This window comes from Heteronotia binoei, chromosome 8, assembly GCF_032191835.1.
Source record: "Heteronotia binoei isolate CCM8104 ecotype False Entrance Well chromosome 8, APGP_CSIRO_Hbin_v1, whole genome shotgun sequence".
Taxonomy (NCBI): Eukaryota; Metazoa; Chordata; class Lepidosauria; order Squamata; family Gekkonidae; genus Heteronotia; species Heteronotia binoei.
Genome location: NC_083230.1, coordinates 55,980,999 through 56,005,740, shown reverse-complemented (window position 1 = coordinate 56,005,740; position 24,742 = coordinate 55,980,999). Strand labels below are relative to the sequence as shown.

General features: G+C 38.9%; 1 protein-coding gene across 1 annotated transcript in view; it reads right to left on the bottom strand.

Annotated features, from left to right (window-relative positions):
• The window catches only part of ZDHHC17 (zinc finger DHHC-type palmitoyltransferase 17), a 128,452-nt gene that overhangs the window by 39,371 nt on the left and 64,339 nt on the right, over positions 1-24,742 (bottom strand). Inside the window, exons 11-12 of the mRNA XM_060245116.1 lie at positions 12,804-12,928; positions 10,019-10,081 (exon numbers count right to left, since the gene is read on the bottom strand). Of these exons, the coding sequence (XP_060101099.1) occupies positions 10,019-10,081; positions 12,804-12,928 (188 nt within the window). The remainder of the gene's footprint in view (positions 1-10,018; positions 10,082-12,803; positions 12,929-24,742) is intronic.

Below are 24,742 nucleotides of genomic sequence, written 5' to 3'. Positions count from 1 at the left end.
CATGCCTCCTCATCTCAGAGAATTTACCCCTTTTAAAGTTAAACATGGTTGTGCTGGTCTTTTGGGGCAACTCTCTACTTATACAAATGGTGAAATCAATAACATTATGGTCACTGCTCCCAAGCGGTGCGATCACTTTTACATCTCTCACCAAGTAAAGGAGATGGCAGAGGCTGGGTCATAGATACTATGGACATAGCTGGGCATAATGAGGCTTCACTCAGAAGATGACAAAGTCTAAGAGCCAGTTCGATGTAGTGGTTAAGTCCGCAGACTCTACTCTGGGAGAAGTTTGATTCCCCACTTCTCCACCTGTACCTGCTGGTATGACCTTAGGTCAGTCATAATTCTGAGTTGTTCTAGGAAAGCTCTCTCAGCCCCATCTACCTCATAGGGTGTCTGTTGTGGGGAGGGGATAGGAAAGAAGATTGTAAGCTGCTCTGAAATGCCAAGTAAAGGGCGAGGTATAAATCCAATCTCTTCTTCTTTTCTTCTTCTAGAAGCCCTCTTTTTTCTTGCTTTTTTTGTCAGATTTGCACAGAATCCACTGGAATCAACTTGGTGACCCTCCCCAAAACAAAATAGGGAAAAATTGTGACCGTTGGTAGATCGTAATTTTGCATGGCAACAGGTACGCCATTTAAAGAAAATAGAGCCTTTCATATGCTAACGGTTGTTCATCTCAGAAGCTCCTCAAAGGGGGTGAGGGTAGGGTGTCAGACTCTGTTCATTGATACTCTTCTTGAATGCTGATCACTAACCAGATTGATTAATAAAGATATATGCTTACTAACCCATACTAGTAGAGTAGTAGAGGGGGGGGGCAAGTAGGGGCTAGCCCAAGAGTAGCTTCCCAGGAATATCAAAGGTTGTTGGGCAGTCTTTGAAGTAGAAAGTGCCTGGCAGATTCTCACCTCCCCCCTAGAGGCAGCAAGGACATTGCTGCCGGGAAATGTAACCACCAACTGTAGAAGATAAGGGGGGGCCGTGTGAAATGTCTCACATGCAAAGACAGCCTTTGTTTTGGGAATTGGGGGTAGTTGTGATTGCTTTGATGTATAATGTTAAATACCAATGACTCAAACTGCTAGCCATCAGTTCCAATGTCTTTCATGCTGAAGTAACTTTGGAGAATACAATAAACGCAACTTTGTTTCAAATAACTAAGTCTGCTCATTTTGGGAACTTCAATGAACCTTCGCTGACAGAGGGTAATGGTTCTGAGGGAAGACTAAGGGAAAATTCAGTGAGTGGGATGGTGCTTTCCTTTAGCTCCAGGCATGCGCAATGGCTGCCTGCTCCCCAGAGTGAAGGAAAGTATGTGTATAAACAATGTTAGAGCTTTTTCAAACGCCAAGGTGGGATTCTGCTCAGGCACACTACTCAAGTGTGGGACTGCACAGACACCACAAAGAAGATGCAGAGGCTTCAGAAGAACCTGTAAAGAATCTTCTGAATACCTTGCCTGTCACCCTGTGGGTTTCCAAACCTCATGACGTTGGAAGCTTGTGAGTAGCAAACCATGTTCAAATCACAAATCTGGCCCGTGTGAATTTCTCCAAAATTTGCCCAATACTTTTTATCAAAAGAACAAACTGAGGAGCACTCCGGTTATCAAAGTGTTGTTATAACAAGGAGTACTGACTGAGCTACCTCATGGGTCTGCCTGTAATAACCCTATGCCCTCCCACCTCTGCTCCTGTGTTCATCTGTTATATCATTTTCTCTTGATCCTCACATATATTTCATTGAACTGCAGCAGCAAGCCACCACCTGGGAAAAAGACTTGTGGGCCTGCACTGGCGTGACTTGACATTCCTTTTCCAACCATGCTCTCCTGTATCTGTTTCTTGATGGATGTGCAGTCTGCCCACACTCCTCCCTACATTCCTTCTCATATGACACATGAAATGTCTCATACGAGCTGAGGGAGGACAGCTACTACCATGTTAAAAACATGGTCAAAATATACTGCAGGCTCTTAGCACACATCCATGGGCTTACTTTCCATTTCAACAACTGCAGCTTTTTCATCAAACTGCTACTGTATAATGGGGTTAAATCTTAGAACTCCTATTTGGAAGGCCTTTACCTATAGGGAAGTTCAGCTACCTGGTGTGCATCATCTCCTCAGATGCCAAGATCGACAAGGAGATTGACAACAGGCTGGCAAAGGCAAATCGTGCATTTGGCCGACTGCACAAAAGAGTGTGGAGCAACAAGCATCTGAAAAAAGGCACAAAGATCAATGTTTACAAAGCGGTTGTGATGACAACCCTCATCTACGGCTCCGAATCGTGGGTTTTATACCGTCATCACCTGTGACTCCTTGAGCGCTTTCATCAGCGCTGCCTTCGCACCATCCTCAACATCCACTGGAGTGACTTTGTGACCAACACTGAAGTCCTCAAGAGGGCGGAGGTTACAAGCATCGAAGCACTGCTGTTGAAGACGCAGCTGCGCTGGGCAGGGCATATTTCTAGGATGGAAAACCACCGCCTTCCCAAGATTGCTCTGTATGGCGAACTTTCCACCGGCCATCGAAATAGAGGGGCACCAAAGAAGAGGTACAAGGACTCCTTGAAGAAATCCCTTGGCACCTGTCGCATCAACCATCACCAGTGGTCTGACCTAGCCTCAGATCGCAAAGCATGGAGGCACACCATCCACCAGGCTGTCTCTTCCTTTGAAGAAGAAGAAGATGATGATATTGGATTTATTTCCCGCCCTCCACTCCGAAGAGTCTCAGAGCGGCTCACAATCTCCTTTACCTTCCTCCCCCACAACAGACACCCTGTGAGGTGGGTGGGGCTGGAGAGGGCTCTCACAGCAGCTGCCCTTTCAAGGACAACCTCTTGAGAACGCACGCATAGCTGGTCTTGAGGACAAAAGGAGATTGAGGAAGAATCGCACTGCTACAGCACCAACCCCAAATCAGACTTTTCCCTGCAGCCACTGTGGCCAGATCTGCCTGTCCCGCATTGGTCTTGTCAGCCACCAGCGAGCCTGCAGCAGATGTGGACTACTGCACCCTTCTTAAATCTTCGTTCGCGAAGTCAAGCCGAGAGAGACCTATAGGGAATAGGAATGGGCACAAGCAGGGGAAATGTGGTTTGGTTCATGGCCGAACCACAAACTGAACCAAAAACCAAACTGAACTGGGAGGCTTGTTTATGAACCAAAATAGTTTGTTTGGTTCATTCCCCTGTTGAAAGGAACTGCAATCCTTTTAAACAAGGTTTGCATAAAACCTGAAAAACAGCTGAGCATTGGGGAGCAGTTAGTTCCCCACCACTCCACTGTTTCATGCTGTCTTGGGCAGTCCCTTTAAAGTTTAAATGGACTGCAAAACAGTGGGGGAGGGAGCTGAGTTGGGGGGGGGGGAGATGCTCCCTGCTACACAGCTGCTTCAGGCTATCTTCTGCAGTGCATTTAAACTTTGAAAGGACTGCAGAAGACAGTCTGAAAAACAGCAATCAGCAGAAAGGGGAGGATCCACTGGGAAGGATCCACTTTTCTCCTGGCTGCAACAAGTCAAGGCCAGGTGAAAGGAGGGGATCCCCCCAGGAAGAGACTCCATATTTCCCTGGTTATAATGAGCCAGCAGAAATGTGGGGTTAAATTTCCCTTGGGAAGGCACTTCATCCCTTCCATTTAAACCCTCCTTTCTGCTCCCTGCTGCTTTTCACAGGAAGCAGAAAACAAGGCCATTTGGCTCTGCTTTCTTCTCCATGTGAAAAGCTGCAGGAAGCTAACCGGGTTTAAATGGCTGGGAGCCATTTAAACCCTCCTTTCTGCTCTCAGTGGCTTTTCCTAGGGAACAGAAAGCAGGGTCATTTAAACCCATGTTGTCTGCTCCCAGTGGATAGTCACAGGGAGCAGAAAGCAGTGGTGGTTTAAAATGGCTCAGAACTATTTAAACCCTGCTTTCTGCTCCTGCAAAAAGCTGCAGAGAGCAGAAAGAAGCAGTGGTTTAAACCAAACAGCTGAGCAGTAGGAAGCTTCCAGCCACTCAGTTGGTTTCTTGTGAAAAGCAGAAAGCAGGGGTAAACAACTCTTGGCACTTTCCATGAGGGGTCTTTCTCCTCAGAGGAAAGGAGGACATCTTAGGTGTTTCCCACCATTCAATCAGGGAGGCAGGAACTTCAAAAACTCCTCCTCTTCCAGTAGTGTGGGAACATCCTTTGTTCAGTTCAGGTGACTTCGATAAGCAGTACTCCTACTCTAAAAACCAAACGATAACCACAAACATAATAACAACCTAATAATTGTTAAAGGACTCCTACAGGAGAACCTAATATCCAGCAAGACGCCGAGAGGAAGTTGGTAATAAGGATTGTAAAAACAACCTACTATATATATATATATATATATATATATATATATATATATATATATATATATATATATATATATATATATAAAATGGACTGCAAAACAGTGGGGGGGGAGCTGAGTTGGTGAAGAGATGCTCCCTGCTACACAGCTGCTTCAGGCTATCTTCTGCAGCGCATTTAAACTTTGAAAGGACTGCAGAAGACAGTCTGAAAAACAGCAATCAGCAGAACTATATATATATATAGTCAAGTCAAGTTAGCCTTTATTGGCATAAAATATATAGATGTATATATCAAAGGAAAGTGGTTTAAAAAAAAAGATAAAATGGAACGATTGCATACATATACATATTGGATTTATATCCCGCCCTCCACTCCGAAGAGTCTCAGAGCGGCTCACAATCTCCTTTACCTTCCTCCCCCACAACAAACACCCTGCGAGGTGGGTGGGGCTGGAGAGGGCTCTCACAGCTGCTGCCCTTTCAAGGACAACCTCTGCCAGAGCTATGGCTGACCCAAGGCCATTCCAGCAGGTGCAAGTGGAGGAGTGGGGAATCAAACCCGGTTCTCCCAGATAAGAGTCTGCACACTTAACCACTACACCAAACTGACTCAGGAAAAGCATAAATAAACTATTTCTATGAGATCCTCTGGTGTGACTTTAAAACACAATAAAGAAACTTAGCCACTTTCTCAGTGACACTAGATGAAGTAATATACACATGACGAAGAAGTAGATATTAGGATACTAAGAAACAGTAAGAGATGGCAAAAGATAGTAAGAGATAGGACGATAGATGGAAGGGCAAGATGTCCTCCTTTCCTCTGAGGAGAAGGACCTCTCATGTTAATTGCCAAGGGTTGTTCTCTCTCTGAGGTGGTGGACATCTTGGGTTCTCCCAGAGCAGTAAATACAGACAGGGTGGGATCGCCCTATTAGGAGACCACGTGTTGAAGTACTTGTCTCCCAAATGCATGTTAAAATGGAGGACCAGGTTGCGGCTTTGCAAACCTCTTCTACCGAAGCATTTTTGTTGAATGCTGCATTCGTTGTGGCGCTGCGTACTGAATGAGCTGTAATCCCTTGTGGAACCTGGAGATTCAGTGCGTTATATGCCTCAGTGATACACTGTCGGATTGCATAACTGATAGCTGATTTTGACATGCAGAGTCCAAGGTTTGGAGCCGTGATGTTAATGAACATGGCATCAGTCTTGCAAATAGACTCAGTTCTAGTTATGTAGGACTTTGGTGCATGCTGAACGTCTAACGTATGCCATAACCGCTCCTTTGGATGCTTAGAGTTTGGGCAGAATGAAGGCAGAGAAAGTTCCTGAGCTCTATGAAACCTTGGGTTGGAAGATAGGGTCTGTGTTAAGCACTACCTTGTCATTATGAAAAATGCAGAGTTCTTTCTTGATCAACAATCTTCAATCTCAGAGATTCTTCTTGCCGAAGTCACGGCTACCAAGAATATGACCTTCATGCAAAGCCACTTCAAGGATACCACCCCAAGGGGCTCAAAGGGAGGTCTGGTTAGAGCTGTCAGGACTGGATTCAGACGCCAAGTAAGAAATCTGTGCTTCTGAGGTGGGGAAATCAAGGAGGCCCCACAGAGGAATCTTTGAATGTGAGGATGAGTGGACAGACTTATTCCTTCCACTTTCTGGAGTACAGAGGAAAGAGCTGGCACCTGTCTTCTGAGTGTCGCTGGCTTGAGACCTGTTGTCAATCCATCCTTAAGGAACTATAGAATAGCCTTAATCGGTGATTGTAGCGGGTCCACTTTTTTTCGCCTACACCATCTGTGGAAGGCCTTCCATGATGTGTTATAAATTCTGATGGTAGAAGGCTTTCTATAAGATAGAATGGTGTTGGTCACCTCTGGCGAGTAACCCTTTTTTATGAACACTTCCTACTCAACATCCAGACAGTCAGCTGCAGCCATTCTGGATGAAGGTACCAGATGGGACCCTGTAATAGCAAATCTGGCCACACCAGTAGATAAAAAGGGTCAGACACCGCCATGCAATACAGATGTTCACAGGGCCTCAGAGTCAAGCTAGAGATGAGGCAGAAAGTCCATGATCAGGATTATTGCCAGTTTCAAAAAACAAAACAATTATCATCCACTTGCGGTATTGGGGAAAGCTCACTGGGTGAAAGAGGGTGTCATACTCTTTCCTGCCAGTCCTTCCCCATTATGAATCCCAAACTTTTAGCTCCTCAGCATTAAACAGACAAATCCAGATGCTGCAGCTTCCACCAGTGAACTGATTTCAACTGGAAAGGAGAGCAGATTCTCTAAAGTAGAGAAAATGTCAACTTTGATCATTAATTGAAGCAGGCAAAAACACAGCCCTTCATAAATCTGAGTTTCCCAAGCATTTTTTAAATTTTGTAACTAAAATTTTAAAAACACTTATCTACAGGCTGAAACAGCTAAAATTTTATTGATGAGAAAAACAACTATGCCTAGCAAGTAATGAGGTATTGTGGAGATTTTTACTTTTATTGTGATTTAAAAATCAAATAATTAACTCACAATGAGTGACTACATAACTAATTTGTATGCCACAGCTGAACAAGACACACTACGGCATAATTGTAAGTGAAAATATTTCATCAAAACAGATTTCAGAGAACAAAAGCCTTTTTGTTTTAGGAATGACATCTGCAATATTTAACTTTTCATTGTTTTGAAATTGTGCATTTATAAGAGAAGAAACACATTTGTGCCTGAAGAATAAAACAAAGCTATCAGTGCCTCAAACTGACAACTCTATAAAGTCAATAAATCTATCTTATTCTGTCTCAAAATAAGCTGAACATTCAGTTGTTCAAGATCTTTACGCAGAACAGAAAATGTACCTACACAGTATAAATCTTTTTAGGAATACAATTTAAATGCTAAATAATTCCTAAAACATATAAGCCTTTTACAAAACTTTACAGACCTGAATTATGTGAATCTAGGTAATAATGAACATTTGTATTCTCATCACAACAGTGTATCTTGCGAATGTATTTATTTTGTTGTTCTTTTGAATATTAAAGTTGATGCTCCATCCTGTACACCTCATACACCAGGTAACCAAGTTTACAGCCCTGTTTCCAGCATAAACTGATAAAATCTATAATCCAGCTTTAAAGTGCATCTGCAATTACTGATAGAAGCATTTTCATACTTTGTATTTCACATTTACACACAACTGTAAACTACATTCATTAGCTGTTTGTAAGCAGAAACTTCATCACAGGTGTATTATACAACCTATTATATAAAAAACAAACCAGAGTCTTGTGGCACCTTAAAGACAATCAATATTTTATTCTGGAATAAATGTTGATAAACTGAAGTCTAATTGAACATCTGAAAGAGTGTATAGTTCATGAAAGCTTAGGATGGAATAACTTTTTTTAGTCTTTCAGATGCCACAAGACTCCTGTTTATTTATGCTGAACACAGTGATCCCACTGAAGCTATTGCATGCAAAGCTGCAGTATGATCAGCTACAATAGGCAGTGTCCATATGAACAAAGCAGGGCTTTTTTTGAACAGAAACACAGTTCCAGCTGGCTTGGTGTCAGGGTGTGTGGCCTAATATGCAAATGAATTCCTGCTGGGCTTTTTTCTACAAAAAACCCCATGTGAAACAATGGTGACTTCAGGGGGTGTGGCCTACAATGCAAATGAGTTCCTGCTTGAATTTTTTTACAAAAAAAGCCCCGGAACAAAATATTAAATTCTGTTCTCCATCAGCAAACCTGTTTATTTAGTTATGTCATATGTAATGAAACAAAACTGTTCTATAAAATACACTGACTATTCCAGCTTCCCAAAAACAATATGAAAAAGAAAAAGGCAAGACAGAAGGCAGTCAGCAGAGTCTATCCTAATTATTCTTGTCACTTAATGTTTACTTGACATCCAATTTTCAAGCGGCTATATTTAAAAAACGGGCAAAATATATTGGCAGGAATGGACAGATGGGCAAAATATATTGGCATGAATGGACAGGGATTTACAAAAATGAGAATGGGATGAGATAACATGGTGGAAATAGTTCACATGGTCCATGCATGACGTGACTCACAAGAACAACAGAATTAACAGTCAGTAGTCAGAACAGAAGTATCTCCTGGAAAGAGATCCAGGCTCAGATATCATTTGCTGTATGCAGAATTTGGACAAAAACAATGAAAAGACCATGCAACTCACAACAAATGTATGTATAATACAAGGTAGAACAGTAAGACACACCATGAATGGATTGTAAAGTTACAATCCATGAGTAGTGAAAAACCTTTTCAGCCCAAAACAAAGTATTCTACAAATATAGTCCCATAGAGAGTGCTTTCCTTCTTTCTTCCACTAGCCAATGGAACTTCTCTGGAACAAGAGACAAGCCTCCAAATAGGAGAGAAGGATCCCTGAGCTCGACTTGCTATTTGAATATGAGCAGTTTCGTATCTTCCTCAAGAGCTCTGTCCTTTCTCAATTAGTGTCACAACCAAGTTTCTTTCAAATGGAACACAGTAGCCCTGGGCTTGGTGTGATTGCTGGAGGCTACGGTATTTCATTTGAAAGAAACTTGGTTAAGACACTAATTGAGAAAGGACAGAGCTCTTGAGGAAGACTCGAAACTGCTCATATTCAAATAGCAAGTTGGGCTCAGGGATCCTTCTCTCCTATTTGGAAACTTGTCTCTTGTTCAAGAGAAGTCCCATTGGCTAGTAGAAGAAAGGAGGAAAGCACTCTCTATGGGACTATATTTGTAGAACACTTTGTTTTGGACTGAAAAGGTTTTTCACCATTCATGGACTGTAACTTTACCAATATTGTCTTACTGTTCTACATTGTGTGTGTGTGTGTGTGTATATATATATATATATATATATATGTGTGTGTGTGTGTGTGTGTGTGTATATATATATATATATATATGTGTGTGTGTGTGTGTGTGTGTGTATATATATATATATATATATATATATATATATATATATATATATATATATATATATATATCTGTTGTGAATTGCATGGTCTTTCATTGTTTTTGTCTAACTTAGAGACTGTGGTGCCTTGTGTTTTGTATACAGAGTTTAGCTAACTTGAAGCACCTTCTACCATTATCCTAATATCTTCTACCATGACAGAGAAGAAATAAAACAACCTAAAACTATAGGTGGAGAAAGGTGTTATTATCGCTACTGTGAGTTATAATGGTACTGAACCTGTCCAGATTTCCAGCAAAGCCAACCCTTATTTTTCACTACTTGAAGGCATGCAGTGGGACAGCTAACAGAATTTCTAAAGAAAAAAGTACTATTATTTGACCATTTAAACCTGCAGAAAATGAAGTCCATCATTCCATGAAAAGCTAGATGTGTCCAGAATTGCTCATAGGAATACAAGGTTCTAACTGCAGTGAAACAGGGACCAATGTTAATTTTGATTTCTCTCCTCCTTCTGAATGTCATCTCCACAGCACAGCAGATATTGCTTTTCTTATCTTCAGCAGAACAGAACACTAATTTTGTACTGTATGTTAGCAGACTCATATTGAGCATTAATATCTGGTCTTCAAAGACCAAAGCATAGACTTATTGTAAAAATGAAACAAGACATTAAAATTTATAGTTTAATTACATGTAAGCTAAAAAAAGCATACTACCAAACAGGTACTGCAGAATATGCTGAGGTCCAGACTTCCTGTCTCTGCAAGTTCTACAATTGTCTGCAGAAAAGCAAAAAAAAAAGTATTTAACTTTTTCAGAGCCAACTTCATACATGATATCTCCATTTCTAGCACACAAATTGGTTAGCTTTTTTTAAAAAAGAGACCATATTATACCATTGCAAGAATATCATACATGTTTTGGAAACTTCCTGTCTGAACTACTGCAACACATTCTGCCTATAACTGCCCAAAATACTAAGAAGCTGCATGCAGTACAGAATTCAGGGATCCCATTTCATTCTGGTGGGCCACACAGATGGCCTTTTCCTGTGGCATGATGAGTCACTTCTCTAATGGCTCCTTAGGTTTAAAAAAAAGTTATTACATACTTAGACCTCTGAAATCCAACCCAACATTATGCTTTTTCTTGCATTCAACTTTAACATTTTGAATGGCCCTGGGTCCCACATATCTGACACATACCTCTTATATAACAATCCTTTATCCACCAAAGTATACTGTGGGAGGCCCAAGGGTCATCTCCTTTTTTTTGTAGAAACTAGTTCAGTGGAGTAAGAGAACGCAGCTTTCTTGATGTTGGTGCTGAATTTTTGGAATACTTTGCACAGACAGGCCCAACTAACTTCATTTTCTATATTCTGTTGCTTTGTCAAAACTAGACTTTTGCCTTATGTAGGCTAGCTAAATTTTTATTTATTTCACTCTGCCAAGGAAAAGTCAATTCAGATCCCTCTAGGATATCAGCCTTCCCAATCAGCATGACATCTAACTTGTCTAGATTTAGATTTAGCTTGTTCTGCCTTAGCCACCTGACCAAACCCTCAAAGCACAAGTTTAGAACCAAGATGGATGCAGCTGGAGGCTTGGGTAACGAGATGTAGTGCTGGATGTCATTGGGATACTTGATGACACCCCAACCCAAATCTCCAAATTATCTCATTTGGCTGCATCATGTATATCACTCCAGAAGACAAATTCCACCTAACTCATTCTGCACTATTGAAGGCGACTTATTGACTAATTTCGCACTAACCTTGCTCCGCAGCAGGCTTCCCTTTTTCTCCAGAGCAAGCTTAGTGATTTCACACAAGCTGCTCCATGCTGCCATTTTTTGTTGTGGCAACCCCCAATTTGACACACAGCAACGTAAACCTGAAAAAAAAGTTTACATTGCTGCGCATCAAATTGGGGGTTGCTGCTACAAAAAATGGCGGCATGGAGCAACTTGTGCGAAATCGCTAAGTTTGCTCCGGAGAAAAAAGGAAGCCTGCCACAGAGTAAGGTTAGTGCAAATTAGTCATTATGTCCAGTCATATAGAAAACAGTGAAACCACTGTTCCATGTTTTAAATGGTCATTTTATCGTACAATATTTTGAATATGTAGATTATTGCTGCTTAGGGATGGGCACAGACTGGGAGATCCTGGTTCAATTTGCAAACCAAACCAGCTCCATTCCTAAGCCAGTTCTCAAATCTAACCCAAACCAATTCAAATAAAAAATGCCCCCAGAGGGCCTAGACACGCCAACATTGCAGGAGATCTCCAGTTGACTCTCTATAATTTTATGAATAGATGATATCCGATACCACCATCTGTAGTATTTAAGTCTTTCTTTTAGTGTGTAATACTGTTTTTAATTATATGAACTCTGTATATTCATATTGCTGTTACCTGCCATGAGCCCACTGTGGGAAGGGTGGGTTATAAATAAAAATAATATAATAATAATACAACTCAGGCAGCAACCCCAGGAGAAAGGATGACGTACTGGAGGAGAGCCCCAGGCAGCAGGATCCCAGAAAGTGGAAGGATGAGTGTTAAGGAAGGGAGAACCCAAAAGCCAATGACTGCAACAACTCAGGCAGCAACCCCAGGAGAAAGAAGGCATATTGGGGGAGATCAGCAAGGAAGCCCAGGCAGCAACTCTGGAATAGTGCAGGCAAGGCAAGAGAATCCCAAAAATCGGTGGGGTGGGTGTTAGAGATGCAGAAGAAGGCAAAGCCTGCACAACAATTTTGGCAAAAACCTGGGGCAGGGGAGGGGGGCATTTAAGATGCTGAAAAGTGAAAGAACCAAAAGCAGTCACTCTGAAGTGATCCAGGCACTGAAAACCCAAGGAGAAAAGGAGAATGAAAAGCAATTACACCCTTTACAGCAGAGAAACAAACTGGGGGCAGGGGGGAGGGGTGATTTGCAGCACCCAATTCCCCTGGGACTTGACAGACTAATGTTGAAAAATCTTATGTGGCAGTCCGTATCGTAGCCAGGAGATCTAACAATCCTCACCCTGGCCCACCATCAAAGTTCTTTCACAAACGCAAGGATACCCAGAACTTCCAAGGACCCAATGCAAATAAAAATAATGTGAAAAGCTTCATTACTTATATACACGCACACCCTCCCATCATGAAGAGTGGAGACAGAAGTCTCTGATTAGCAAGCAGCAATGCCTGTCAAGCTTGGGAAGGTCCGTATCGGAGCTTCCAGGGCTGTAAAAGATCACCCCCAAGAGCTTTTTCGTGCAAAAGTTTCTGGGTGAATTTTTTTCTCTAAGAGAACTTCTGAGCCATGGTGAAAAGCTTGTATAGGTCTGTCCCGAGCTTGTGACTCCTGATCCGTGGCTTGTGAACTTTGAACTGTGCTAACTTTGGCCTGAACTCCCAAGTCTGAACTGGCTCATGCCCATCCCTATTATTGTTCTATAAAGAAAACTTTTACAAACAATTAAGTATAAAAATATTGAAGGTTTTCTTTACCTTTTTCTTTTGTTCTTCTGTGGCTTTAATTATCCCTGGGTCTGATTTCCAGGATTTTCCAAAATTATAGAAAAGTGCAACGCTATTGGCAAGGAATGGAAGATGGATGAACAGGAAATTTAGATGTATTTAACATTAAGGAATGTAAAGTATGAGAACATTTTTAAATATTCCTTTCCTGTTCTTAATAATGCTCTGAAGTAATCATAGATGAATTTGCATTACACCTTTCTATTATACCTTTCTATTATACTTGATACAATTCATAGTCTATATGTTGTAAGATAAAATTATTTTTAAAAATCAAAGGCTAAGTTGCTCATGTCTTTTATCTCCTCTTGATTTGTTTCAAATACCTAAAACTCTTTAAAATTTCTTAACAGCAAGGTTCCAAATATCTAAGCATTAAATTTTTATTGGGGGGGGGGCTTGTAACTGTTTAAATCTCCAATTGATGGAACTTCAGCAGAGACTCGAGAGAATAATTTTAGCCATACAAGGGAAAATAAGGAGAATGATACTATTCGTCAAAATAATTTATTGGAGAAAAATTACAGTTCATGTTTATAACAGTTTCCATTAAATAGAAAATCGAAATAAGGAAGTCTCTAAGAAAGAATTTGTAGTAATACAATATATATATTAGCAAAAATTTTGATACAGATTGCTGAAAAAATTCCACTTGTATGGAGACAAAAAAGGTTCAACATTATCAATATTTAAACAGCTGAAGAAAATCTGTTGACTTCACAGCTTGTGCTCTAACTGATATGGTATTTTCCCTCTGAAATGATCAGTCGATAAAATGTAAACACAACAACCACCATATTGTTTTCTTCTTTGTAAGCACAATGTAAACAGTGCAGGCTATATGCAGTAAGGCTTCTCTACCTTTCCATTTGAAACTCTTTCAAAGTATACTTGCCTAAAAGATTGAACAAGAACTGTTACCAAGGAAAATACAAGGGGAAAATATCTGTAAGACACTCATTCTCATGATCTTTTATCTCTTTTCCTGTATTGTTCAGTTGCATCAGCTAGAAAGTTGAAAACCTCAGAACATCAACAAAATATACCTTCGCAAATGGGGAACCTTCAAGGACTTCATAGGCATCTCATTTTTCTATGTCTCCCCTTCCCCAAGTAATTTCCTCTTTCCCTCCTCCAAGCAGCCCCCATATCCTCTCTGTTTTCCTGCTTCTTTCTCTCCTTCCCATCCACCCTTTATCTGCCTCCCTTTCATCCACAGTTATTATTTACTTCATTTATATTCTTCCCTTCTTCCCAATGGGTGGCCCAAAGTGGCATACATCTTTGTCCTCTCCTCCATTTTATTGTCACAAGTACCCTATGAGGTAGATTAGGCTGAGAATGTGTGACTGGACCAAGGTCACCCATAGAGCTTCTACAACCGAGTAGAGATTTAAACCTAGATATCACAGATCCTAGTCTCAGACTCTTAACTATTACACCACACTGGCTTTTGTGGGATGGCTGCTGTTGAACAGCAGCAAGCACCCAAGTCCTGGGTGAGTCATGCAGGTTGCATGGTAACAAGTCACCCTGTGGTTGCTGCCAGGCCTGGTCAATCCTTCCTCACTGGACCTGGCCCCACTGAGCCCCTTGCCTTTTACTGATAGAAACCAAGGCTTGAATGATGGGTTGCCAAGCAACAGCCACTGAATTTCTTAAAGTTATTGGCACTGCTTCTATTGGGAGTGGAGGGTGAACCCCAGTATACTTTCCCCAGATTTCTCTACAAATCTGGGGGGGGGGGAGGTGTTCAGGTTTGCAGAAAGTTCTTGTCTGTCTGTGGCTCCAATCCACAGATTTGGACACACTGAGAATTATCTGTATTATCAATTCAGTAGTTCTAATAAATGAAAAAAATGCATGCAAGAAAATTCTGCTTCCTGTGAGTAATAAAACACTCTTTAAGCAAAATGGTGAAGCTATCCAGAAACATATAGCAGTGTCCTTCTCAAAGGGATCACAATGCCCATGCTTGCTGCAGTTGATCTTTTTTCTCATTCAATATCTGGAGTGTACCTTATTGTGCTTATACAAATTCAAAGTAAAAACTAGCTATATTTTTGACAGATTTAAATGTTTCCTAAAAATCACAGCTTCAAAGTTTTCACTGGCATGTTTTTACATTAGTATTAACCGCCCTCCACTTAAACTAATCAAAAATACCAAGAGAATGACTGACAAGCTTGCAGCTAAATCCTCTTATCCAAAGCCTCTAATTTAAATTGGACTAAGTACAAGTGTGTCATATTAACAGAACCAGTCAAAGAAGTATAAGCATTTTGCAGCAGACAAAATGATGCAGAACAGGTTTCCTAAATAGAATAGGTTGATGCAGAATAGGTTTCCTGGCTGATCTTAAACATACATGTACTATACAAAACCTTAACTTTTACAGGACTCCATCCGTTTAGGTACTACAAGCATATCACTTTAAAAGAGCATCTGAGCCTTGTCCACTCAGAGCTATCCTGGGGAAAGAGGCTCGAAAGTGCTCTGGGAGCAAAGTTACCATTACATCAACATAAGTCTCAGTTATGTCAGTGTAAGTCTTATGTCAGTGCAGGCCCATTGCAGCACCCTGTTGCTCATAGGTGGTGACACGGGATGGCTGGCTGTTGGTGCAACTGAGATGTAGGCCCCTGTACTGGCGTGGCTGTAGGCAGTGTTAGGGGCATGGCCAGAGTTAGCTGGCTCCCGGAGCCCTTCCAACCTGAAAATGCCCCTGACAGAGGCGGAAAGTTATGCCAACAAAAAAATATGGTGTAGTCCATAGATGCCCATGGATCGCGAAAATAAAGTCTTTGCCCACTGCTGTATCCCCACCCATTAGCCTCGGAGGAGCTCAGGATGCTGACTACAGCCTCAGCCAATCCCATCCCTCTCGGGGGCAGACAAGCCTCCTCCTCAGTACCCAATCACAGGCCCCCTCATCCTTCATAAAGTTCCACCAGGACATCGTACAATTTAGTAGGTAGGACTCTGTCTCTTACTTTTTTTGTTATATTCCATACGAAGCGTAGGGCTAAAAAGGGCTTTTCCCTTCCTTATTTTATCATTCACTGTCATCGTTGTTACATTCCTGCCCATTCCAACTAAAAAGATTCACATATGGGAGCATTTTCACATGTTTATCACCTGCTGGATAAGCTACTGCGCGCTTAAATCCTACACGAATTGAAATCCATGATGGATGGGAATCTACATCTGAGATAAATGAAATGCAGGTAGCCTGAATCTCACTCATCTCAGAAGTCTTTAAATGTGAATGTCATTTACCTTGTAATTTAAAGGGATCAGAAAAGGAGGGAAATTCTCTGCTCCTTGCAGCTAAAGTGACTGGGGAACTGGAAAGAGGAGACAGAGAACTTGCTTTGGGACACTTTGGAGAAGTTGCCTGGGGTATTCACATAACATTACTATAGCATACATCTTATAGAACCAGAGCAGGCATGTTTTCATATTATTAAATAATTCTGTAATCAAGAAAAGACAATATCCTCAGTAGGAAAGCCTGAACACATCACTTATCAACACAGAAATGATCAGAGGTCAAAGATATTTATGTCTGCTTTAAAACCACAGGAATTACAAAAAAAACCCCAAAAGCCACTGTGATATACTGACTAATAATATTTAGTAAAGCTTTTAAGAGTCATATAAATATTTTGTGTACATTATAAAGAAGTACAACTTTATAATAATACTGTAAAGTTATGCTCTGAGTGCCACTCAAGGGAACTTCTCAGGATGAATGCAGAAGAAGCTTTATTTGAGATAATTCAGCAAGGCAAACACTTATGGCAAGAAAGCCTTTACTTGCTGAAACTGAAGTAAAATGAAACTTAACTAATATAAATATGCACAGATAACCTAACAGCCCCAGCCATATGTGCCAGAATTCTGGGTGCACAATTCCAGTGCCAAAATATATTTAAAAGAGTTCTTAGGTCCATAATGTTTTGAGTAAGTCAAGGCTGCACATTCCAGTCCAAAGCTCCTCTTCCTTGTCTCCTTTCTGTTTCCAGGGAGACATGATAACCAGCAATTGTCTCAGGGTCATATTTCCCTCTTCTGGGCCCCTTACTTGGAGCAGTCTCACATTAGTTACTCAGAAGGATAAAATATAGAACATAACAGTTGGTGAAATACAAGTCTTAGATCTGTTGTTCATGATACACACCAGTATATACTACTACATATGAATACATTAATATATGGATATGGATACAAAGTATATGAATACATGAATATGTGAATAACTCATAAGCAATGAAAATACAACTAAAACATAATTCATAAGCAATGAAAATACTACAGAAAATATTCAGTTGATCAAACAAATACAACTGCAGTTTTAGCATCAATAATTCAGGAGTAATCAGGACCATTGTCAGGAGCCCATCCTGACAATTACAAAGAAAGGTCTATCCAATGAACACCCAGATATAGGCTAATTTTGTTAAAAGTATTTCTTCGGAGTATTCCTATTTTCTTCCTTAACTGGGCCTATATGTAGTAATTTTAAAGGACACATGCAGAAACAACTTGTACTTCTTGAAGAGCTTTTCAATACTGGAAATCATCGTATCTGGAACCACATAAGAACTGAGGTTTTTTTATGGAACAACCTTCTTAGAAGTAAATTTCCCATTTAGGAGATTGAGACCAGTTAGGATTAGTTCACTGAGTAGTAAAGAGTTAGTTATAATAAAGATTCATAAATGGTGTTCCATAAGGTCCTCAGGGAAGTAATAAGTTTCTGGTATGATTTTAAAATGTCTTAAATCATTTATATATCGTGGAAGGGGATGGTGCTGCAGTTATGTAGTAAATGTAAGAAACAGAGCCCAGTTCATATCTTAAAATTATCATCTTTAAAATACATTTCAGTGGAGGTATTACATATGGTTTCAACCCACAATAACTTTGATCAGTATTATACCATGTCTTACACCTTTAAGAAACAGATATCCAACATACAGCTGCATGGAGCTACCTAGAATAGTTTTCTTTAAGTAGAATTAGCTTTCAAGCTTTTTGTAGAGAGGATTTTGCCAGCATAATTCAGAAGGCATTTGCATCTGGTTAGAGAAGAGTTAAGGATTGGTTTGTTCCTAAATTAAACACTTAAGTGGCACTGAAAGCATTTTGCCATCAGTATTCAGAAGGCTTTTGCATCTGGTTAAAGAGGTTCAGGACTGGCTTGCTCCTAAATTAATACATGGATTGTGAGCATTTTGCCATCTAAATCCAGGAGGCTTTTGCATCTGGTTAGAGAAGAGGCTCAGAAACGGCTTGCTTGTTCCTAATATAAATATTGTAGAGAGTATTTTGCCAGCAAAATCCAGAAGGCATTTGTGTCTGGTTAGATATAAATATAAATACTAATAAGTATAAACACTAATATAAACAAGAGGTTGCAGAAAGCATTTTGCCAGCCAAATTCAGAAAGTTTTGCAACTGTTTATAGAAGAGGTTAAGGCCTGGCTTGCTTCCAATATTAACGCTGAAAACAAGAGGCTGATAACTTTGAAGGAAACAGAATATTCCTGAGGAACACTTTTGATGAATGAGCCTATATCCAGATGCCTGTTGGATGGACCTTTCTTTGTAAAGTTGTACTTCTTTATAATGACTCTTTAAAAGTTTTACTAAATACTGTTAGTATCACACAGTGTGGGTTTTCTAAATTCCTGTAATATGAACTATGATCCCAGGTTGTTGTTTATTCTGCTTTAAGACCACATCTGCTCACTCTAACATCATGAACAAAACATGGCTCACACAGATATATATCAATCGAACAACCATTCTTTTACAAAGTACTGTTTAAGTTAAAAATTACTGCTCCATGCATTAACCAATTCCATAATTTAAAAATGGAATGGAAAAAAAAATCAGTGTCACTTATAAAAATGCATTTGAATGCTTTCAAACTTTAAAGATATTTCAGAAACAATTACTTTTAATTCTTGATTTTTAAAAGTTTTAGTGGTTTCAAGAAAGTAGAGAGGGTAGAAAACAAATATACATATGAATCTTATTCTGCATAGAAAATACTTTTAAAGAATATAAGTCTGCATTTGCTATACTTTCTTAAAATACATAAATTGTCACATATTATTGTCTCTAAACTATGCATCATCAACATTTTGTTATTTTATGTTATGAATCTTTTTGTTAAGATATCTATTGGTTTTGATAATTCCAATAAAGGCAATCTTGTTATACAAAATACAGGAAAAAAGGAGATATAAGTTCACACCAAAGAATCTTAAGAGTCTTGAGTGTCTAGCCAGGCATAAAATTTCATCCAATATTTTCTTGCTTCTTCCTTAGATTTCCCAACCAACAGCTGGGACAAGAAGTCCAGCTCTGCTATTTCCAGAATTTTTCCCACCAAGTCCATTCTCGTGGGAATTTCCTGAGATTTCCATTTCTAAGCCAAGAGAATCCTGGCTGCTGTATTGAAATGTGCCAACAAATTTCTCAGGAAATATATTCAATTAAAACAATTCTGATTTGAATTGAATCTGTGTCTTCATAATCTTCTGTAATAGTTCACGAACCATTTTCCAGTAGTCCTTCACCATCTCACATGTCCACCACATATGGTAAAAGGAGCCAACCTGTTTAGTACATTTCCAACATTTGTTAGACATATTAGTATAGATCTTACACAATTTCTGTGGGGTCAAGTACCATCTATAAAACATCTTATACAAGTTTTCTTTAAGTTACTGTCCAAGTTAATTTGACATTGAACTTCCACAATCTCTCCCATTCTTTTAATGTAATGTGACCAAAATTTTTCGGCCATTGAACCATGCAATCTTTTACAACTTCATCTTACGTCTTCATCTGTAGTAGATATGCATATAGTTTAGAGATTAATTTTCCTTGTGGGCCAAGAAATATTTTATCAAATGGGTATTGTTCTGTATTGAAAACTATCATTTTGTCTTTGGCATACCTAGATTCAACTTGCATTCTCAACCACCAGTTCATTTTAATGTCCATATTTTCCAACTCCTCTCTAGTTTTCAGCTGGTTATCTTTTCCCAACAAGTCATCATATCTATAACACTGATTTGGTTTTAAAAGATTTGGATGAGTAAATGCTTCCACTGGGGAGACCCATCTTGGAATTTTTTGATACATTCTCATTTTTAACCATGACCACGTATGATACGAAGATTTCCAAAACAAATGGTTCTTAAAATAGGAGTGTCCTTCAAGTCTTTGATACCATAGATAAGCATGCCACCCCATAGTGAGATCATGTCCCTCTAACAGTTGTCGCTTGTCATTCAATAATATCCAGTCTCTTACCCACAAAAGTACAGAAGCTTTGTAATACAATTGCCAGTCTGGAAGGCCTATACCTGCTCTTAATTTGGAGTCTTGCAATGTCTTTAGTTTGATTTTAGGTTTTTTGCCTTGCCAAACATATTTGGAGACCATCTTATTCAATTCTTGGAAAACCCACTATTTAAAAATACTGGAATAGTTTGATACAAAAATAATAATCTTGGAAGGATATTCATCTTTATTAAGGATATTCTTCCCATTAAGGATAAGTTCGTCATGCCATTTTTCCAGATCTTTTTTGATTTCTTTAAGTAGTTTATCATAATTGTCTGATTTTAAATTGCTGCACTTATTTGAAATAAGTACACCTAGATATTTGATTCTTTTCTCATACAATAACCCTGATTTTTGCTGAAGAGATTGGATTTGTTGCATCGTCATATTCTTTGTCAAAAATTTTGTTTTGTGGTAATTGATCTTCAGTTCTGCCCAGTAACCAAATTGTGTGATCTTATTTATAAGACAGCCTATTGAATCTATTGGTTGCTCTTATATAAAAACTAGGCCATCTGCAAAAGCTCTCAGTTTATATTGTTCACCTTTTATCACTGCTCCCTAGATACTTGTATCTTCTCTTATTTGGTGGTTCAGTATCTCTAGAGATAAAATAAAAAGTTGTGGTGACAGTGGACAGCCTTGTCTTGTACCTTTTTGAATATTCATTGCATCTTTTGGTTCACCGTTCACTGTCACCCTTGCTCTTTGAGAAGAATATATTGCTTCTACTGCTCTCAAAAAATTTTCACCATATTCCATACCTTTCAGTTGCTGTAACATAAATTGCCAACGAACATTATCGAAGGCCTTCTCAGCATCCAAGCAAATTAGAGTCAGTTGTTTTTCTGGGTTAGTTTCATAATATTCCAAAATATTACAAACTGTTCTAACATTATCTTTCAAATATCTTCTAGGAAGGAACACTGCCTGATCTTGTAGACTGTAGAACTTTCTTCAAACGTTGTGCCAATATTGCAGCAAAAATTTTATAATCTACATTTAAAAGAGAAATTGGATGATAATTTTTAATATCTTTCAAATCTGCATCTTCTTTTGGAATTAAGGATATTGAAGCTTCTTGCCATTTGGCCTTCATCTTGAATCTTTTCAATGAGACGTTTAAATGGTAACAATAAAGACTCCTCATAAGCTTTGTAGAATTCAGCAGGCAGTCCATCTGGACCTGGGGCTTTGCCATTCTTTTGGGATGCCATTACATCTCCAAGTTCCCTTATTGTTATTGGTTCATTTAAAATTTTTTGCTGTTCCTCTGAAAATTTGTTAAGATTATTTTGGTTAATGCAATCTTCTAAATCTGTTTTGTGAACTTGCTTGTCTTCATATAATTTTTTATAGAACTGTTTCACGATGTCTTGTTGGTTGTGTTCTTAGATTCTTTTCAGCTTCTCCAGCTTGTGACATTAATTTTTGAAAATTTTCAGTTTTTCCTTTCTTTTTCTTGATACCATATCTAATTGCAAGGCCCCTGAAATAAGCTTTAGCAGTATCTCAAATTACTTGCATCTTTACATCTTGAGAGCCAGTTTGGTGTAGTGGTTAAGTACGTGGACTCTTATCTGGGAGAACCGGGTTTGATTCCCCACTCCTCCACCTGCACCTGCTGGAATGGCCTTGAGTTAGCCATAGCTCTGGCAGAGGTTGTCCTTGAAAGGGCAGCTGCTGTGAGAGCCCTCTTAGCTCCACCCACCTCACAGGGTGTCTGTTGTGGGGGGAGAAGATATAGGAGATTGTAAGCCGCTCTGAGTCTCTGATTCAGAGAGAAGGGCGGGGTATAAATCTGCAGTCTTCTTCTTATGTTCTGTTTAAAAAATGATTCCATTTTAACCTTAGATTCTTTAAGAAAGTCTTTATCTTTCAGAACTGAGGTATTTAACCTCCATGATCTTCTCATTCGTGTGCCTTTGAACTTTATCATTACAAGACTATGGTCTGAAATAACTCTTGTTTGAATTTCTGTCTCAACTAGATCTTTGACCAGATTTGTAGAAAGCCAGCACATATCGATTCTTGACCATGTTTGGTGGCTAGGAGAATAGTAGGTAAAATCTTTAGAATTTGGATATCTTGTTCTCCATACATCAACCAAGTCCAATTCTTCTTCTAGTTTCCAAAAACTTATTGGCAATTGAAGACTTTTACTTTTAGTCTGTTTATGCTTTTATCGTCCATTTGTCTGTCAGAAACTGCATTAAACTCTCCTATTAGACAATATTCTATATATTCCGAATTTGATAGTTTAAGACATACGTCTTAAAAGAATTTCTCTTGTTGATCATTTGGAGCATAAATATTTGCCATTAATTTTTTTTTATTGTCCACTGTATTTTCCACTAATAGAATTCTTCCATCTTCAGAAGCATACTGCAATTGTGGGTTGAATTTATCCTTAATGTATATTGCCACTTCCCTTTTCTTTTTGTTCATATCTGTTGCTGTAAATAAGCTACCATTTTTTTTATTTTTCAGAAGATGATGGTCCTTAGTTAAAATATGGGTCTCTTGCAAACAAATTATATCCATTTCCATTTTTGTCAAACATCTAAAAGTCTTCCTCCTTTTGGCAGGAGAGTTGAGTCTATTCACATTAATAGAAACTATTGAAGTCATTATGGATTTTGCTTATCACTATCTTTTTAATCTTTTTTAGTCTGCTGTCTTGTCGAGTATCTCTGTGGTTCATTTGGATTCTCTTCACCAGAATTTTCTTCCTCTTCTTCATCATCCTTCTTTTCCTTGCCTTCTTTTCCCTTCACTCTATCCAGAAAATAGAAGATGGAATTTATCCTGTACCTATTTCTCCTGGTAAGTGAAAAGAAGGCCTTCCGGAATTGACCATGTATAGGGTATTTCTCTTCCTCTCAGGAAATCTGTTAACGCTTGGTATTCTCTCCCCTTTTGTCTCACTGGCCAAGGTACCTCTCTTAGAATTTTCACCATGTTTCCAGGTATCATCATAGGTTTATCTCTTGCTTGCTTCAAGTTATCATCTCTGGTCCTCTTTCTTGTAAGCTTTAAGTGAACTTCGCTGGGCAATTTGTTTTGTCTTGTATAACCTGATGGCACTTGTCTAACTTGATCAAACTCGTCTTCCATCCTTTGAGGAGTCACCTGTAAAATTTCAGCCAAGGCTTCACTTAGTATTTTCTGCAAATCTTCAGTTTTATCTTCTGGTATGTTTTGAAACCTCAGCATATAGGAAGCCCTATCTACTTCCAACTGCAAAAGTCTAGATTCATATATGTTCTGTTCTTTTTCCAGTTGTTCCAACTTTTGTGTATTCTCTGTCACCTGGCCATATAGTACTTTTAAGGCTTTATTGGTCTTTGCTGTCTGTCTGCTGTTCTCCAAAAGCTCTTGTTTAATCTCTGCCATCTGTTCACCAATGTTATCTACTTTACTAGTCAGCTGTGCTATGGCAGTCATTAAGGTGTTTTGCATCTCTTTCATGTCTCCCTGATTGGTCGTAAATTTTCCTAGCCCAGATGGAGCGCTGGGTGAAGGTATTGGTGGTTTTCCTTCTCGATTTTCTTTTTTTTAACTGTTTCTTTAAAACCAATCACAGCTTTATTTTCCATTCTTATTAGGATAAATACACTCACAGCCACCAAGTCTATATGCTGCCTCTTCAGAGTTTGTTTTGGAACTCTGTGTTCCTGTTTATAACAGATAAGCTAATCACCACCAGGCAGTGCCGTTATTATGGAATGGTTTTAAAAGGAAAACAGCCTTCTAGCTGCTATCAACAATTTGTCATACCCAAAACAACAGTAAGACTAATAATAAGCAAAGACGTTTTAGCAAAACACGCTTAATACTACATAGCCAAAACAATTCCATTTACTACAACAAAAACAATTCACTATGACAAGTCCTCTATCAATAATAGTTCAATTGAAATTCAAGTCACTACGGGATCTTCCAACTGCTTCAAAATATAAATTTGTAATTCAGGGCTGAATGCCCTATTTATAATCCAGGAATGAGATTAAAAAAATAAAAATTAAATAAATAAAGCAGAAGGAAAATAAAACCAGGCACTCCCAAAGAAAAAAGCAAAAAATAATAAAAATAAGGAAAACTCCAAATTTGATAAGCAAAGAAAGGAAGGGTGAAAAGTAAATTCCAAAGCCAAAAATATTTAAACCATATAAAAAAATTCAAACTATGATTAGAAAGAAAAAAAAAAGGTAAGAGCAAAATTAAAAGGTTATACCCATAACATTCAACGTCAAGGAATTATAATCCACTTTAAAAATTGGCACAAATATTCTTCTTTCAACCAAGGATCCTGTTATGTTTTATGGGTCAATATATAATGCCCACTAGGAATTTAAAAGTCAAGTTGGAGCTCATATAAATTCATTCAGAGCACTTCAGTTAAAGCTTCAAATTGCTCTTTAAGCCAGCTGTCCTTCACATCCATTTATGCTTACAAACAACTTTCCAAAAGTCAAAACTTTTTCCCCAGAAGGGAGTTTAAAACAAATCAATTGAATTCAGCCATCAGGTCTCTTTTA